General features: G+C 42.6%; 1 protein-coding gene across 2 annotated transcripts; it reads right to left on the bottom strand.

The window, feature by feature from the left end:
• Positions 1 to 58: 58 nt before the first annotated feature.
• Positions 59 to 18,080, bottom strand: amn1 (antagonist of mitotic exit network 1 homolog (S. cerevisiae)). 2 transcript variants are annotated; one of them, XM_080190659.1, is made up of 7 exons: positions 17,992 to 18,080; positions 16,507 to 16,639; positions 15,181 to 15,322; positions 11,950 to 12,167; positions 3,407 to 3,463; positions 2,442 to 2,553; positions 59 to 394 (listed from the first exon to the last, which is right to left on the bottom strand). In XM_080190659.1, the coding sequence occupies exons 1-7, from the start codon at positions 18,024 to 18,026 to the stop codon at positions 321 to 323; spliced, it is 771 nt and encodes a 256-aa protein (XP_080046785.1). In that variant the 5' UTR covers positions 18,027 to 18,080; the 3' UTR covers positions 59 to 320. The 2 variants fall into 2 exon arrangements, 1 of the variants encoding a protein (XP_080046785.1); XR_013886826.1 differs by lacking the exons at positions 59 to 394; positions 2,442 to 2,553 and adding an exon at positions 10,918 to 11,832.
• Between the last annotated feature and the right edge of the window lie 1,766 nt (positions 18,081 to 19,846).

The following is a 19,846-nucleotide window of genomic DNA, read 5'->3' as shown; positions in this document are numbered from 1 at the left end:
TCCTTCTCGGCTCTTAAAAGCAAATTACTAATCAGTTAAATCAAACAGCAGATACAAATTCATTTGTATCAATATTTATTTGTACATCACAGCAAAACATAATGGGAATGGTACTAATATACATTAGTATGTTCTACATTGCACATATCCAAAGATTCTTATACTGTAATCAATAATTAGAATCAAAATAAACATTTAATTGATAATTACTTGGTCACATAAATTTCATTGCTGAATGCTTAGAACAACAATTGCAAATGTATGATAATTACAGAACACTGGTTTTTTTTGACAAATACTTAATGTTGACAAGAGTAAATTCAGTAAACAGTCCATGTTACTTGTTTCATTTGATTCGGGCAGGCTAACTGTTGCAGAGCTTCTCTTGAACGATCTAGAAGCAGAAACAAAACAAAGTTGAAGAGAACATTTACCAGAGCTTTAATCATTCTCTAAACTGTCTTCCTCTCTTGAAAATGCCAAGTCTTGGTGAACTGGTTAACAGCTGTCAGTAAGCCTTTCAGTATCTCACACAGGGAACCATTATTCACCCGAGTCTACATTACGAGCACTAGCAGGTTCATTGATCTTGGGATGCATCACAATTGCACTCGGATTATGTTCTGGCTTCAGGTGCAGACAAATTAGCAAGGTTTCCTGTTCTCAATTTCTACCCAGTGACAATGGCTAGAAAGCACACCTACATATGTCTGAATATCAGCTGAGAACAGGTTGAGATCTTCTCATGATAGATTATCCCATCAGCAAGGAGATGTGATGCCTTACTTATCTGGTCACTGGGCTAATAATCCAGAGGCCCAGGGTAAGGCTCTGGGAACTCATGTGAAAATCCTACCGCAGTAGATGGTGAAATTTGAACTCAAAAATGTGAAATTAAGTCTGATGATGACCATGCTATTAAAATCTGTCATTAACAACTCATCTGGTTCACTAATGTCTCTTCAGGAAAGGAAATGTGCCATCTTTACCCAATAACCTACATGTGACTCCAGATCTTAAAAATACTCTCTGAAATGGTCTAGTAAGCCATGCAGCTCAAGGCAATGGGAAATGTGAACAATCTGTAAAGATGCTGTTAACACATATCTGTACACCATAGAAAAATTGCCTACAGTCAGGTAGACTGGATATAGTCAGGCACATTGATAACCCACATTATGGGAACAACTGTGATTTTAGTCACAAACACAGGACATAAAATTCGCTGATGCTAACAGAGCAATAGTCAGGGACAATAAAGAGACTGCCTGTGGTGTAGGAATAACACCAGATGTGTAGTGTGCAGTGAGGCATACACCACGTCCTGTAGGAATGTATAAGGTCCAGATTCTAAAAACAAATGGTATGCAAGATGTGTTGTTTCTACAACTGAGCATACTCCCCTAAAGGGGAAAAAGGTCACTGAGATAGTCAGGGCAGCAGTGATTAAGTTGGCAAAAGATTGATTACAGCTGGTCTGAACTGGACATGTAAACAGTTTTAGATAAGACGGTTGGGTACCCATAAGGACTAATCAAGTAAGGACATTAAATCAACACTACAAATATGCACTCTTGTGATAACAGGAGACATGGTTAGAAGGGGAGTAGAGGGGATGGGAACTTGGGGCACCTTGAGCCAACAGGGGAATGACAACACATAAATGGGATAGAGACCACCAATTAGGGGAGAACAACGTATTGTGTAATTGATCAATATGCTTGTAAAAATAGGATAAAACCCCTGCTTAAACTCGATGTAAGGTGTGCCTATTTTTTGGACACCCGGTCTTGCAAGAACGTTAACTAAAATATCTTGCCCCTTCAGAACTTGACTCAACTAAATTGTTTGACTGTGAACTGCGTTTCTCACAAATAAATACTGGCCCAGCCAGTAATGTCCACATAGAACCCCTACAGTGCAGCTGAGGCCATTTGACCCATCAAGTTTGCACTGACTCTGAAAGAACATCTCACCCAGGCCCTCCCCTCCTTCCTATCCCCGTAACCCTGTTCATTTACCATGGCTAATCCACCTAACCTACAACCTTTGCACTGTGGGAGGAAACTGGAGCACCTGGAGGAAATCCACACAGATAAGTCACTCAAGGCTGGAACAGAAGCCAGGTCCCTGGTGCTGTGAAGCAGCACAGCCCATGAATGAATAGGAAGAGTCTGGTCCAGTGCTTATTCTGACCTCAGTACATATAATTTCTAACAGTAGTGCTGGATAGTAATCGAGGGGAGGCACCTGAGATGCACCAGCCTGCCATCTCAGCACAGAACAGTGGCCATGTCTTCCTGCAAAGGATCTTACACGCAGCATGATGCATGTCCACACTAAGCTCTGCAATTCTTATTTCTTATTCAATTTTGACTTTACAACAGCAGCAATATTAAATGCACAAGTGAGAAGTACAGATCTTGCACATGCTGACTCACCTGTGATAAGTGGACAGCCATGAAAAAGTAGAATGAAAACGTGGGGGCAGAAAATGAGCACACTTTCCACTGCTTCATCAGTTAGGTTCACACAACGATCCATGTGAATCTCCTGAAGAAAAGGCATTAGAATGTTAGCCTAAAGTGAGGAGGTCATGTTACATGTGTTCTACTAACACCTAGTCATTTCCTCAGTAACATCTCAGAACACTTCACAGAAAGCACCTTGAGGTGTAATGGTTACTGTTACATTAACATATGCAGCAGCCATTTCGATACAAAAGTAAGATTTGACAAACTGCATGGGATGAATAATCTGATTGTGGTTTCTCTTTTTGGTGGAATTAGTTGTGGGAGGAATGTTGGTCACGGAAAGTGTCCTGTTTTGCAAACAGTACCATGGGTATCCATGGTTCCTTCAACTGTCCAATTTTCTCCAACCTGGAGAAAAAATCTAAAGGATGCTTTGACTAAGATTTAAAATATTGGAAGGAGTGCAAGGATGATATGTTGGAAAGCTCCCATTTCTCCTGCTCTCATCTGGAACTGGAAAATTCAATCAACTTTGCTTCTATTTTGCACCTTTCCCTCCCCTACATGGCCCATCCCTTTTCTTCCTCAACTTCTGCACCTCCATTTTTGGGATACGTTATCAACCAATATCCACTGAGTCTATTGATTCCCAAGACTCTTTCATTCTCTCAATTTCTGTCCCCATCCCACCTATTCTAATGATGCCACCTTCCACACCAGTTTTTCCATATATCCTCCTTTTTCCTCAGAATTGTCTGGTGTTGGCCCCCATTTGATCCATTTCCCTCACTTTTGCTCTCATTCCCTTCCTTTCTTACACCCCACTTGTCGCAACACAAAATTGTTGAACAATTTTCAACCATAGAAGAGGGAGAACCCACAACTGGATTCAAACTGGATGTAGAGCTCAGCAATAGTTATGCAGAACTTACTTTTAAGTTATGGGAACACACTCCATTCACCAATCCAATAACACCAGCATCCGAAACCTGACAAAGTTAAAAAGAGCAATGCTCGTCAAAATGAGAAACACAGTTAAGAGCTAACTGCTGTTAAAAGAATTTTATTCACCCTCAAATTTTGTCTAGGTAGACTTTTTTTTGACATGCATTCTTGCACGTGTTTCTACAAAGCTTACCAAAGAGGTTATATGTGGTCCTGCTCTTATTGCCCTTTTGTGGTACACGGTAATTACAGCATAAACCAGCCTCTATTGTGGCTCTTACTGGCATCAATTGTGAACAGCCACTGAATGTTTTCTCTTTTCTCTCAGAATGTACAGAATCCTCATTGTACAGGGACAGAGCGTTCCAGAGTCGTCACCTACCAGGACCTTAACTCGGTTTCCAATGATCGATGTTTGAGCTTTGACATCTTGTGAGAATTAACAGAATTTTTGATTGTGGCGTTACATCCAAGTCTACCACTGTTCTCACCACATGTCAATCCGCACAGGTCTTTAAAGCAGGAATCACTGGGTGCCAATCAGGAGTGAATTTGTCTAACTTTTTTTTTACTCCAAGGACCCAAGGGTCAATTCTACCACCCTATATCACCACTCAACTCCTACTTGTGTACAGAATGAACCTGGGCCCTTTGCTGGTTTACAAACAAACTACAGAAATACTCAAAATCAGTCAGCATATGGGGTTGATGAATTTTCATTAGAGCTCTGTTGGCTAATTTAGCTCGATAGTTTATTAATAAATCTGATGACTCACTGCCAGAGCCAATGTCCCATTTTCAAACCCACACATCTATTAGAAATCTTACATCTAACGCACAACATCTTGCTTGTCAAATTTACTTCATGTGTTATGATGTCATGTACAAGTATCACTTAGTTATACTATAGAACCATATCACTTCCTGCCTTCCAGCGGCTGGGTCTGCACACACCCACTATTGGTCACCTGAAGTGTCCATTTTCATAAGGGACTGGAAAATGAACGGAACCTTTGCTGCCTGGTCCTTGGCTGTCAGACAAACATGTTTTCTTCCTCTGAGGAAGAATCATATTGAACTTGAAACTAATTTGGATTTCTTTCTCCGCAGATCTGCTGAGATTTTCCATCATTTTCTGATTTTATTTTGGCCTTTCTCCATCTCTAACTAATAATTGAAAAGTTTCTTAAAAAAAAAGCAAAAACAATTTTTGTTTCAATGCCCTATATTTCTCTACTGGGCTTTTGTTTGTAGCAGTGTTTTTGGGAGATTAATCAATTTCCTGGAGATTCCAGGAGGGCTAGCAACTCTAGTGTTTCTGGAAAAACTTGAGTAATCTCTAAACTGTCTGTGCTTTATATGCTCTGTCTGAGGCCAGAACTCTCCATTCACCTGAAGAAGAAGGAATCCCCTTGAAAGCTAGTGAGTTTACTATCAAATAAATCGGTTGGACTAAAACCTGGTGTTGTCAGACTTTTTACTAACTTGAGTGTTTCGCCAGAAAGCAGGTCAATAAAACTTGATCTCTCTCCTCTCTGAGATGTCAGATTAAAGAAACCATCTTCTGTGGAACTCCAAAAGCAGCGGGGTGCCATCCTGGCTTAATGGTTCTAGGATAAAGTGGTTGATTGATTTTTTTTCTATATGAGATGACTATGTTGAGTTGTGACAGTCCACAAACAACCTAATCTGCTTCAAATAAACATCTTCAATGCCTGTGGCTTGGTGACATTTTACAAACTGAGAATTCATTTAAATACTTCTCATTCCCAAGTCATTTTCATGCATGACAATAACCTTAACAATAGATACATCAACAGTACTGCTCTGAATTTTAACAATACCTGTGGCAACAATTGGCCTAAGCACCCTCTGAGCTAAATGTTGGGGGTGGGGTGGGAAAGAGAGTGGACACCAGTCTATTTATCAGTGATTCCCATCTACAAGTTCTTGTTTATGAATATCTGGTCAGAACAGTATCAAGCTCAGCTGTGATGCTGTATCCACTGACACTAACCATTTAGACTCACACACAGATAACACCAAGGACCAGAGGGATGACTGTCGTGGAAACATACCGCATCCACAGTCAGCAGCAGTGAGAGGAAACACAAAATATAAAACACACCTTGAGCAACAAACTGTGGTTAGTAATGTAATTTCTATCATTAACCAATACTCCTACAATCTAGATAAAATGAGCATTTGACAGTGAATGGAGATTTGTGATAGATTGTCACAGACAGATTTCTGAAGTGAAACTTTTACATTACTATGGAGCTGAAGATTATTCAAATTGATTAGACCGCAGTTAAGGAGACTCACTGTACCCATTACCTCACCAGATCCAGAGTCAGCATCAGGTTGGTGAGGATCTGTCCAGAAAGGCAGGCAAGGGGTTAACTGATGGATACAGTCCGAGCTGCCCAGCAGCCTCTATTTTGGCATTTAAAAAAAAAACTACTTATGTAAAGCAGCATCCCCATTGTTTGCATATCATGAACACATCAGTAAGATGGTAGTGCTGGAACATGTGGCAGAACAGCTCGGTGAAAAGAGAAAGTAAAGGCTCAGAAATTAGTCCCAAAGTGCTACCACAGTTTTGATTATCAGGCTTTCTAAATGTAGCCCAAGTGAAACAAGACCATTGTTGAGAACTGGGATAAAATTCCAGATATTCTAGCCCTTACAATTTGAGACCAACAATTTATTCCTTAAAATGGATTGCCAGGTTGACCAACTCTCAAGGGAGGCAAGTGCTGGGTTTTCTGCGACATCCTAAATTTTGTCTGACTTCTACAAAATTATTGTTTGACAGCAAATTTTCTTTTGATATTTGATTGATGGACTTAATTTATCTTGATAAAAGCAAATTACAGTGGATGCTGGAATCTGAAACCAAAAGAGAAAATGATGGAACATCTCAGTAAGTCTGTAAGGAGAGAAAACAGCTGTCATTTTAAGGCCAGACAATCTCTTGTCAAAGCCAGAAGGCATGGAAAGTGGGAGATATTTATACTGCAGGGTGAGAGAAAAAAAGATGCGAGTCTTAGCCACAGAAACCAGGGAAACCAGCTAATAGCTGTCCACAGAGAGAATAAAGGGTGTGAATGGCCAAATGACAAAGAAGCTAAAAAGATGATGTTGGGGGAGGGGGAAGAAAAATGAATGCGACAGAAGATTTAGAAAAGGAGAAACAAAGGGGGAGAAAAGATAAGGGATGGGTGTAAAGTAGGGGAAGAGTGGTGGGGGAAGAAAAATGAAGTGGGTATGCCGGCGTTGGACTGGTGTAAACACAGTAAAAAGTCTGACAACACCAGGTTTTAGTAGGTTGGACTAAAACCTGGTGTTGTCAGACTTTTTACTAAGAAAAATGAAGGCAGACAAGAAATAAAAGGTAGAGAACAGTAAAAAAAATTAAATAAAATAGAAGGAAAACAAAGGGGTCCAGGTGGGGTACAGTGAATCATCTGAAGTTGTTGAATTTGATGTTGGAAGCCGAAGGCTGTAAAGTGCCTAGCTGGAATATAAGATACTGTTCCTCCAGTTTGCACTGAGCTTCACTGGAACACTGCAGCAGGCCAAGGACAGGTATGTGTGCATGGGAGCAGTATTATGTGTTAAAATGGCAAGCAACTGGAAGGTTAGGATCCTGATTGCGCACAGGCCGAAGGTGCTCAGCAAAGCTATCACCAGTCTACGCTCGGCTTCTCCAATATAGAGACCACATTGGAAGCAGCGAATGCAATAACCAAATTGAAAAAGGTGCAAGTGGAACATTGCTTCACCTGCAATTAATGTTTTGGACCTTGGATGGTGATCATAGAAGAAGTAAAAGGGACAGGTGATACATCATCTGCGATTGTATGGGAAGGTGCCATGAGTGATAGGTGTTGGGTATAATGGAGGAGTGCACTAGGTTATCCCAGAGGGAACAGTCTCTGCAGAATGCTGATGGAAGGTGTGAAGGGAAGATGTGTTTGGTGGTAGAATCACGCTGGAGTTGGTGAAAATGGCAGAGGATTATGCTTTATAAGCAGAGATTGATGGGGTGAAATGAGAGAACAAGGGGGACTCTATCCTTGTTCTGGGAGGGTTGGGGGGGGGGGGGGGGCGCGGTGCGTGGGAGGAGGTGAGGTTCATGGCACGGGAGATGGACCGCACACTGTTGAGGGCCCTTTTGACAACTTTAGATGGGGATCCACGGTTGAGGAAAAAAGGAGCACATATTAGAAGTACCACTTTGGAAAGTGGCACCATCGGAACCAGTGCGACGGAGGTGAAGGTGCTGAAAGGGATGGAGTCTGTACAGGATGTGGGGTATGAAGAGCTGTAGTCCAGATAGCTGTGGGAGTCAGTGGACTTGTGGTGGATATTGGTAGATAGTCTGTTACCAGAAATGGAGACAGAAAGGTCAAAGAAGGGAAGTGTCTGCGAGAGACCAAGTGAAAGCAATGGAGGGGTGGAAACTGAAAGCGAAGTTGATGAATTTTGAGATCTGGAGCATGAAGCGGCACCAAAATAGTCACTGACGTACCAGTAAAGGAGTTGTGGGAGGAGACCTGGGTAGGGTTGAAACAAGGAACGTTCCACATACTCTGCAAAGGGACAAGCGTAGCTAGGACCCATGTGGGTACCTATTGCTACCCTTTTATTTGGAGAAAGTGGGATGAGTTAAAGGAGAAGTTGTTGAGAGATAGAACGAGTTCAGCCAAGCAGAGGAGAGTGATGGTGGATGGGAATTGTTCAGACCGCTTTTCAAGAAAGAAGCGAAGAGCTCTCAGACTGTCCTGTGTGGGATAGAGGTGTAGAGAGATTGCATATCCATGGTGAATAGACAGCGACTGAGGCCTGTGAACTGGAAGCTGTCAATATGCTGCAGGGCATCAGAGGAATCTCAGATTAGGTGGGAACGGAATGGACTAATTTATCTTGAAGCATTTCAGATAAATATTTGTTTAATGAGATCTATGTTTTTACATTCTAATAGGACTGATCAATACACGTGCATCTGAATAAAAGCAGCGTACTACGAGAGCTTCACGTGAAAGCTGCTGACTCTGAATGAATTAAGGGAAATCTGTAAACTTGTCTGTAACTTCTTGCCACAACTCATCCTGTCCAAATGCAAGGATGTCAGTTTGAAGGTTAAAAATTATCAAACAAATGTACAAGGTTTAAAGGGTTGGGATTAATTTGCCCAACTGTCACAACAGGAAGCTACTTTTATACAGCATCTTTAATAAAAATTACATGTTCTAATGAGCTTCACAAATGGAAGTATGAAAAATAGGTGCTGAGTCTGGAAAGGTGAGACTAACAGAAATCATACAGGAGAGAGATGGAGAGACAGCTCAAAATAGGAACTAATGTTGACCCTCTCCCCCCATTATCTGCCCTCTACTCCTAAAGGTGCTGAGCCATGCTTTAGTACAGTTCCATGGACAACAATTACCTCATCCCAGAGTGACAGCTGTGAATTAATCAGGATAGGAGAGTAAAAACAGGGAGACTAATGAGGAAATCAATGTTCCAAGACATGATTTGTTCTTCAGGAGACAAGAATCAACACTAAACTTTCATTGATTCATTCAGTAATGATCAACCTTGTGGGTCAAGTGAAACTGACCACAGGTTTATTTATCAGAACAGTGAATAAACATACAGTACATATTATTCTTGCTAAATTACATGTTATGCATAATAATTCATTAAATTTACAGGATGACCTTTGGTATCACTTGATGAGCTAACTGTCCCAAATTATCCAATAATCTTCCTTGTCCTTAATAAAAGAACGGGTTGTGATTTTTATTCTTCAAAGGTGTTACAGTTATGGTTTTTGAGAAAGAATAATTAGTTCATGATGATTTGTTAAGTGAACTTTATTTTCCACACCATCAAAATAGATGGTTGCAGACCAGCAAATAATTGTCACAGGTTCCCAGTCGCCTCACTGGGTTACTGCAGGATCACACACGGAACACTGGTTAGCTAAACAAAGTCACTGAGATCCCCAGTACCCACAGATCTATATCTCAATGAGGGAAGTCAGCAACCCATTGTACATTTTAACTGGAGCATGTAATTAACAAACTGTATAATTTACTTTTGGATAGTTGACTCCAGCAGTTGTGTGTACAACTACATTGCTAAGCAGACTTTGTTCAATTTTCTTGAAATAGCAGAATTTTGATGAGATGCGATAACAGGTTTGCCAGCCCCAGACTGGACAGCAGAAAGAACAGCCAAGTTTCCTGATGGCCATCCCTTATTCCCGTGTGGTACCTATTACAGGCAAAATCTGGCACAGTTGCGACATTGGCATAGCTGAACTGCATACTGCCATACATATTCTCCCAGGTACTTAAATCATGATATCTATTCCAGCCACGGACCACAGGCTTTGACTTCTGCTTCCCCACATTATTTTTCCCAATCTTCATAACTTGTCTTTTTTACATTAATTTTCATTCTGCTTCATTTATTCTATCCATTAGTATCTGTAGATCTTCTGCTGTACTAGGCACTAGGGAGGCGCTGGTCACGTGTGAATCTCACCACCTTCCACCAACTGACCTCTTGCTTTGGCACCTTTCTATACTTCATCTAGTGATTTTTTAAAACTGTTTCCCGACAGATATTAAAAAGCAATAATCCTAGTAGATCTCATCCTGCACCTGATTACAGCAGATTCAGTTCCACCAAACACTGCCCTGTTGTAGAAGTTAGTCTGTCCTACATACAGAGCTATAATTATTTAGGAACTTAGGAGCAGGAGTAAGCCAATCAGCCCTTTGAGCTGCTTTGCCATTCAATAAGGTATTGACTGATCTGGTTGTGGTCTCAACTCTACTAGGCTGTCTGCCCTTCATAACCCTTGACTCCCTTATCTGGCTTGTCTAACTCAGTCTTGAATAAATTAATTGACCCAGCCTCCACTGCTTTCTGGGGAAGAGAATTACAGATTCTAATGACTCTGAGAAAATATTTCTCCGTATCGCTGTCTTAAGTGGTAGACCTCCTATTCTTAACTGCGTTTCCTGTTTCTAGTTTCCCTCACAAATGGAAACATCCTCTTGATATCCACCCTTTCAAATCCCCTCAGAATCTAATATATTTCAATAAGATCACCTTTCATTCTTCTAAACTGCAATGGGTATAAGCCCTAGCTGTTCAACCTTTCTTCACAGGATTAGGCCCCTCATCTCAGTACTGAGATGAGGCGCTAGTCTTTGTTCATCTTTCCTATTAACTCAGATCACCTCCAGCACTTTAAAGAGCTTCGCCATTTCATCTGGTCAAAAGCCTTTCCATAACCCAGAAGGTTAAGTAGATAAAATTTTCTTGCCAATTTTCTTATGCTTCTTTCATTTAACACTCTCAGTGTTGCTATAGCCTCTCTAGATCCAACACCCTTTCTAAAGCCGAACTGATCACCGTCAAGATAATGCTTGCTTTGGCTTCCAATCTAATAGCTAAGATCTTTTAACATTACCTTGGATGCTTGTGTAATCCAAATGAAAGTGTGACGCTCTTCACATTTAATTGTATTTGCCATATTTTCCCATGGGACAATGTTTTTCCTCAAAAAAGTCTTCTGGCCATTCTCCATTAGTGTACATCTTATACAGGTTAGTCAATTCTCTTGTAGCTTTTTCTCCAAGTTCCTTCATCATTTCAGCAGGGATTCCGTCACATCCTACTACTTTTCCTGGCTTTGCACATAAACGCTCCATACTCCAGAAGATCCATCTTAAGTCATCACCGCAAATGTTTTCACCTTTCACCAACTGTTGTTTTGTTGGCTTGCCATCTTTGTCATACAGGTCATCTATTCTGATTTAAGTACCTGGGGTGCATCTTGTCAGAAGTTGATTACTCCCTTAAAGAAATCAGAGCTAGAATAGCAATGGCAAAGAATTGCTCAGCAGAGGAATGAGTAGTGATCTCAAGAAAAGAATGATCAAGATTGTGATTTGGAGTGTTTTACTATCTGGGACTGAAAAGCAGACCTTGAGAAAAGCAGCCATCCGAAGCTTAGAAAGACGTGATTTGTGGTTCTGCAGAAGGATGCAGCAAGTGAGTTGGAGAGGACATAAGATCAACAAATAAGTTTTCAGGATGGTGAAGGAGGGAAAATAGTTAGTGAAGATCATCAAGTAAAAGCAACAAGGTTGGTTTGACCATATTTCTGAGGCACGAGAATATGCTGAAGGAGCTGATTAAAAATATTAGAGGGATGTAGACCAAGAAAAAGATAATACTAAAGAACTTGAAATTGAAAACTGAAGTTCCTCTAAGAAACTGAAGAGGAAAGCGCAAGACAATGAGGTGCGGCAAAATGAGCAGAGAACTTGCACTTATTCAGGTCATTATTTATAAGTATAAGAACCAAACCAAAGCATCTCATCTACAGATTGGAAAAAGAAAAAAAATGAAGGAAGATGAATAGAAAAGATATTATTTTTTCTTGAACCAGTAACAAACGTTCCAAAAAATTTTTAAAAAGCTTACAAAATGACTGTACCTTAGTAGCTGAGAAATCGACACTATACAAAAACTTGCAGTTCTTCCCTAGTGCATGTAAACTGGCATCAGTCACACCCAAGCAGCCACTCATGTTCACTACTTGCAGCAGTCTACATTGTTGTGCAAGGGCTACAATCCCTTCATCTGAAACATTCCGACATCTTCTGAGACACACTTCCGACAAGTAGGGACAAGATGAAGCAATAACTTTTAACCCTGTGGAAAACCATACAGTCAGAGATTTGGAATTCACAATGGCAACCCATTAAATCAGTGACAAGTCATTCAATATAAATTAACAACATCCAAAACTTCATGAAATGTTAAACCATAACATAGTCCTTACACCTGCTCTGCTTTATCATTCACATGAAGCCTTAATTTTTGTTTGGTTATGACTTGGGAGAAGGTAAGGAGAAAGCAGGATTCTAGATGGATCACAGCACAAAAACACAGGGGCTCAGAGCAGTAGAAGATCATTGGGCTGTTTTGTCTGCACCGCCATTCAATAGCAAAACTGATTTTCACTTCAACCCCACTTCTCATCTGCTCCCCATATCCCTTGATTCCCTCAGAGATCAAAAATCTATCGATCCCAGTCTCAAATGTCTTCAACGATGGAACATGCACAACCCGCGGGGATTGAACATTCAAAAGATTCACAAACCCTTAATGAAGAAAGTCCTTAATCCTAAATAATCATCCCCTTATTTTGAGACTGTGCATCCATGTTTAACCAGCAGAAAAAACTTGGCAAGTGTCTACCCTGTCAAGCCTTGTCAGAATCTTTAATGGGATCATTCCAGGCTCAATTTATTCAGTCCATCACCATTTGACAAAGCTCTCATTCCGCAGACCAATCCAGTGTAACTTTGTTGTACCGCTCCCAATGCGAGCTTATCTTTCCTTAAACATGGAGACCAAAAAACACAGTATTTCAGGTGAGACTGTACAATCATAACAAGACTTAGTTATTCTTAAAGAACAAAGAAAATTACAGCACAGGAACACGCCCTTTGGCTTTCCAAGCCTGCACGACCATGCTGCCTGACTGAATTAAAACCCCCTACTCTTCTGTAGAGCGTATTCTTCTATTCCCATCCTTTTCATGTATTTGTCATGACGCTCCTTAAATGTCACTATCGTATCTGCTTCCACTACCTCCCCCGACAGCGAGTTTCAGACACCCACCACCTTGTGTAAAAAACTTGCCTCATACATCTCCTTTAAACTTTGCCCCATGCACCTTAAATGTATGCCCCCAAGTAATTGACTCTTCCACCCTGGGAAAAAGTTTCTGACTATCCACTCTGTCCATTTACCTCAATCTTGTAGACTTTAATCAGATCGCCCCTCAACCTCTGTCGTTTCAGTGAGAACAAACCAAGTTTCTCCAATCTCTCCTCATAGCTAATGCCCTCCTTACCAGGCATCTTTTCTGTATCCTCTCCAAAGCCTCCACATCCTTCTGGTAGTGTGGTGACCAGAATTGAACACTATATTCCAAGTGCGGCCTAACTAAGGTTCTATAAAACTGCAACATGACTTGCCAATTGTTAAACTCAATGCCAATGAAGGCAAGCATACCGTATGCCTTCTTGACTATGTTGTCCACCTGCATCTTGTACTCCAATTCTCTTGCAATAATGGAGAACATACCATTTGCTTTCCTAATTGTTTGCTGTACCTGAATGCTAACTTTGTGCTCCTTGTACAAGCGCACCCATATCTCTGGCATATCAACATTTAGAAGTTTCACATCTTTTTAAAACTAAAATTCTGCCTTTCTAGTCTCATGATCTTGTGAGGGGTGGGGTTGGGGGGTGGTCATAAGAAAACAATCTTGAGCCCAGATGAAAACTGCAAGTTAGGACACCGTCACTATTCACTGTGTAAGATCCATCTGCCCTTCACTTTCTACTGAACAAGCCTGATGTAACAATCCATGAACGACACACATTGCCCCATCAAGTCAATCTATACCAGTGGATGTGCTCCCACTTTTACGCTGACCCATTATTCCTTTGTACGTATGCTGAACCATGCCACAATATCAGTATGCTCAAAATTACAACTTCACTTGTGACCTTATTGTGAATGAAATGTGTCCCACTATGGACCTATGAAGGACATTAGAGGGGACACACGTCTGCAGGTGCACTTATTCTGTCACATCTTTATTTCACTAATTTCCAGGCACGATTACTCACAATTCTTCTCCAATGCCTATCTCCATTATCCAGCTGAGGAGGAAGGTTGTTGTTCTGTTCCACTAATACCTATCCAGTCACAGCCAGAGAGTCTACTGCAATGGTTTTCTCTTCCCATTCCAGTACCATTGAATTTGGCAACATTTCCTGAGCACCATGCTATTCCTCTTTCCCGTTGCTGATACTATCCAAAGACACAATGCCAGATTCCACATGTAAACTTAACAACATCCAGCACTACCACACCACTATTCTTTACCCTCCAACCACTGCAACTCAGAGCACTTAGTGGTGTTGAAGACAATGGCTCCACATTATAGATCACTGGGCATGCTGACAGATCCACTATTAGAAGCATATGAATCAGGTCATGTCTGTCTGGACTACAGTACATCAATGGGCTATTTTTTAAACAAATGCTCGTTAGCCTTATCCTTGAATATTTTCCTACATCCTAGGGAAACTGAGGGAAGAGAAGTGTTTGGCAATACTTTTTATTCAAATTATCCAAAGCACCTAAAATTATCTTTATGTGCATCAGCCAGCTGTTTTGGTTATCCAGCCACCTGCTTTCCTAGGGTTTGGAGGTATAATTTTAGGTCTGAGACCATGTTATTCTTTCAATTCAATAGTCATGTTGAAATTCCTGCCTACCGATGACATCAAAGAGCTGCCCAGTAGTGAGGAGGCGGCACCAGACTTGAACAATACCAGAAGCTCTGGGAGCCTTTTACAATATCCACATCAGCAGGTGATATGTTCACAGGCCACTATAAATAGTGGGACACAGGCAATTAGTCCATTTATGGAAATGGCACAATTCCATTTCCACCTCTCATACCTCTGGTGACAGGAAGTTTACACAGGCACCATTTTGTATTTTTTTTTGTAGCCAGTTTCATATTCCCTCTAGAAAATTCTGGTGTTCCCAGAAGATACTGAATGAGCGAAACAGAACGAAATGCCCTGTTTGCCCTCAATAGTCATTGTGTTCAAAATGAGTTCTCAGTACAAATTACCTTCAGAGGTTATAGAAAGTTTGCAATCGCTGGAATTTAAGTTGATTTCTCGCAGTTGGGTGCAAATCTGAAGCATGATTAATCCATGGTCTGTAATGTCACAGGCACTGAGATCCAGTTTCTGGAGTCCTGGGTGCAACACCTGCACATAAAGTACACAAGTTAATACTGCGCTGGAATAGAAGTACTTACGAGGCAAGTGAAACTACCCAATAAAACTGCTCTAAGCTGTTTAAGGTTAGATGGCAGAATTCTTTTGGGTGATGACATGTACAAAGAGGAAAGATTTTGGTGGTGCTAGATAATATTCCCTCAGGTGCTGCAACATGGAAGGTATGCAGATAGGCTTCTCAATTTTGCCTGTTTTGGATATGAAAGGTGTACACAGGAAGACGAGAAATAGGAGGAGTAGGCCTCTCAAGCCAACTCTGCCATTCAAATAAGGTCATGGCTGATCTGATTGCAACGTTAACTCCACATTTCTGCCTACCTCTGTTAACCTCTCACCTTGTTAATCAATAATCTTTCTAGCTCAGTCTTAAAATTATTCAAAGACTCTGCTTCCACTGTATTTTGAGGAAGAGAGTTTCAGAGCTGAGAGAAAACATCTCATCTCCATCTTAAATGTGCGACCCTTATTTTTAAAGAGTGACCCCAGTTCTAGATTCTTCAACCAGAAGAAACATTCTCTCTACATCCACCATATCAATATCCTTTGATCAAGTTTCCTCTTACTCTTCGGATATAAACCTAACCTCTCCAACCTTTCCTTGTAAGACAACCTGCCCATTCCTAGTCTTAGTCTCATAAACATTCTCAGCTGCTAGAAGTACCATGCATTGAAAAGAACAAACTATGCACAAAAAAGCTGCCAATTTTAGTTTGGATTCTGGAGGTGGAGGTGAAATAAAATTGGTCGCCCATCGGAGGGCAAACCTTCCTTCATCATCGCTCTTGGATGCTGGTGGAAAGTGTGCATGCATGGATTTTGGTGTACACAAGATCAATTTTCATTGCGATGCCACATACACCAAATACTTGCACAACTGTCAGCAGTTGTTGTGACGTACAACCAGTCAATGACACCCAGGGACAACTATTCTCCTGGTATGGTTTGGTGTCTCTAATTGCCATGACACTGGTACTACCTTATTTATAGTGGATGATTTTATCTAGAAATATGAAATCCTCCAATGGCAAAGCTGTTACTTGAGAAATTTCTGCTAAAGGATGCAGTACACAAGTCGGTGGTCAGCTGCTGCTGAGAATAAGCATTAACTAAAAACTGGTCTCACTTTATACCAAACAAACCATCTTTCAGCTTACCTGATGCATGTTCTCATCTGTAATAATGCCATGTGAGCTCATGATTTTGATTAATTTGTCTTTCAGGTTTGGTGGTAATGTCTGGAGATCAGCAGCATAGCGAGAAAGTGACTTTACCAGGGAGTAAATGCATCTAGAAAAGATGACAAATGTCACTAGGCAAGATTATGCCCAAATACAACTGCAGTGATAAGATAGGGGAAGGGGGTGGAAGAGAGAGGGAGGGAAGCACAGGGAGTGATGACATCTAGGGGGAATGACAGGCAGCCATCAAGTGTTTATGGGGGGGTATCAGAGATGGAAGAGATCACCATGGTAGGGGAAGGGGGCATTGGCAGGAAGGGATGATGGGGGTAAACAATGTGAGGGGGGAGGGGGGGAGAAGTGATGTCAAAGGGGGCATCAACAGGGGAGACACCAACCAGGGCTGTCAAGGCAGTAAAGAGGGCATCAAGGCAGGGAAGGGGGCATATTAAAAAGGAAGAACACGGAGGGAGAATGGGGGTGAATAGAGTGAAATTTGTAGGAGGAAAGTCAAGTGAATGCAGAGGAAGGGGAATTGGGGAACAAGGAAGAATGCAACAGGGGTGGATTTAGGGTGTGAATGACTGGGGGAGAATTTTGGATTGAGTTTTGTGGCTGAATGCGGGGGAGTCGAGGAGGGTTTTGGGGCTAAATGCAGGGAGATTGGGGATGTGGGGGTGAATGCAGGATGAGTGGGGGAGGGGGTGTGGGGGTGAGTGCAGAGGGGAGTGGGGGGATGAGTGCAGGGGGAATCGGGAATGTGGGGGAGGGCTGGGGGGGTGAGTGCAGGGGAGATGGGGGGAGGGTTGCGGGGGAGGGTTGCGGGGGGCAGAGATGTGGGGATGAATGGGGGAGGGGATGTGCGGGTGAGTGCAGGGGGTGTGGGGGGAGTGAGGGGATGTGGGGGAGGGCTGGGGGGGCAGGGATGTGGGGGTAAATGCAGGGGGATGTGGGGGATGACTTTGGGGGTGAGTGCAGGGGGAGTGGGGAAGGGAATGTGGAGGAGGGTTGTGGGGGAGTGCGGGGGGGGCGGAGATGTGGGGATGAATTGGGGAGGGGATGTGCGGGTGAGTGCAGGGGGAGTGAGGGGATGTGGGGGAGGGCTGGGGGGGCAGGGATGTGGGGGTAAATGCAGGGGGATGTGGGGAAGGGAATGTGGGGGAGGGTTGTGGGGGAGTGCGGGGGGGCGGAGATGTGGGGATGAATTGGGGAGGGGATGTGCGGGTGAGTGCAGGGGGAGTGAGGGGATGTGGGGGAGGGCAGGGATGTGGGGGTAAATGCAGGGGGATGTGGGGAAGGGAATGTGGGGGAGGGTTGCGGTTGAGTACAGGGGGAGGGGATGTGGGGGTGGGTGCAGGGGGCGTGGGCAATGGGAAGGTTGCGGCCATGGCTGAGGACAGTATTGAGAGGCCGGATAGAGAATACTCGGGGAACTGGGGCCGCGGTCTCTCGGTCACTTACAGATCGAGCAGCGAGAAACGGAAAGCCGCATCCATCCCGCACCCAACGGCGGCTCAGTCACAATAACAACCCGCACCGGGGCAGCATGGGAAATACCGCGCAAAGAACCATGGGACATGTAGTCTCAGGAATGGTACCGGGAATCATGGGAAATGTAGTCCCAGGGCAGCACGGGAAATGTAGTCTCAGGGCAGCACGGGAAATGTAGTCCAGGGGATCGTGGGAAATGTAGTCTGATGGGGGATCATGGAGAATGATGCTGATGTTACTGCTGATCTTTCATCTTCACTTGCTGCAATGTGGCTGCAGCAAGTGACCAATACCAGCACCCTGCAAAATGCACTTTCTGCCTCCCAAACCCTACTCAGCCTATGGGAATGTGCAGACAAATAGATAGCAGGGCTATAAGGCTGCCGCACCATTGCGTGCATCAATGGGTAGCACTGCTATGCTCCCATAGCATGCATCAATGGGTAAAACTCCATAACTCAGGCCGGTTGTGAACTACAAACCCTAAACTCAGGGTGATCAGAGTGGTTAGCACTCCTGCCTCACAGCGCCAGAGATCTGGATTCAATTCCGGCCTTGGGTGACAGTGTGGAGTTTGCATGTTCTCTCTGTGACTCCGTGAGTTTGACCCAGGTGCGCCAGTTTCCTCTCACAGTCCAAAGATGTGCAGATTAGGTCGATTAGCCATGCTAAATTGCCGCTCGATTTCCCAAAATGTGTAGACTATGGGGATTAGCAGGGTAAATACAGGGATGGGGTGGGTTGGGCATGGGTAAGATGCTCTGTCAGGGGTCACTGCAAACTAGATGAACTGAATGGCCTCCTGTACTGACAGGATTCTATGATCGAATTTCAAGCCCATCAGATTTATAGAATGCCTGTTACTTGTCAGGACAGGGTACCACAAATAGCAATGTGATACCAACCAGTTAATCTGTTATAATGATGTTGATTAAGAGCTCAGTATTGGCCAGAGTACTGGAAGAAATCCCTTACTTGTCTGAATTCTGCAGTAAGACCTTTAACCGACAGAACAGGCACAGCTCTGCCCTTACATGAAAGATGGTGTTCTCAGCAGTGCAGTTCCTCCTCAGGACTCCAAAGGAGTGTCAACCTGGAGTCTGTGCTCAAGGCTCTGAGGTGAGGCTTGGCCACACAACCTTCTAGAAGACAGGAGTGAGACTGACTGAACAATGGTGGCTGACACACAAAACAACTGGGAGGTAGTTTCAACAGATGACAGCTGGGGAGAGATTAGGGATAAGGTGAGTTGGCACTCAGACAGCGAGGCTCTTTACCATTGCTCATTGTGGGGCTAGTAAATTATCCTTGACCTCTTTAAATGATTGAAAAAAATGTGTAGAAGAGGACAAGAGATGGCAGTAAAGTGTTGTTTTTGGTATTAAGTTTTATTCTTCTTAATTCTCCAGTATTAGAAATATAAATATGACTGCCCTTAACAAAAAATAAAAGTTAAACAGCGATCTTGACTGCTAAAAAGTCTAATACCAACTAAGAAAACTTAAAACTTGCACTTCCATTGTATCACGGAATTCAAAGGAGTCTTCCTGTGTCTTCATGAAATCTCAATCAAATAAATAAAATTTATTCCAACCAAGAGGGATCTGGAGTATTTTCACATTGTCGTCATCTTCGTGATGCTGAGATGTAAACCTATCTCCTCCAGGTTCTGCATCACCCCAACTTAACCTTATTTTCTGCTCTGCTGGAAAGGGAAAAAAATCTAGGTCACGGTGAGCAGAAATGCACACCATACTTTTACATGTGGTCTGACCAAATTTTGACTGGTTTAACATCTCTAATTTTCAACCATTAGAATTGTTAT

Source organism: Carcharhinus amblyrhynchos, chromosome 6 (genome assembly GCF_965287045.1).
Source record: "Carcharhinus amblyrhynchos chromosome 6, sCarAmb.v2.hapA, whole genome shotgun sequence".
Taxonomy (NCBI): Eukaryota; Metazoa; Chordata; class Chondrichthyes; order Carcharhiniformes; family Carcharhinidae; genus Carcharhinus; species Carcharhinus amblyrhynchos.
This window is presented reverse-complemented; position numbering and strand designations above follow the sequence as displayed.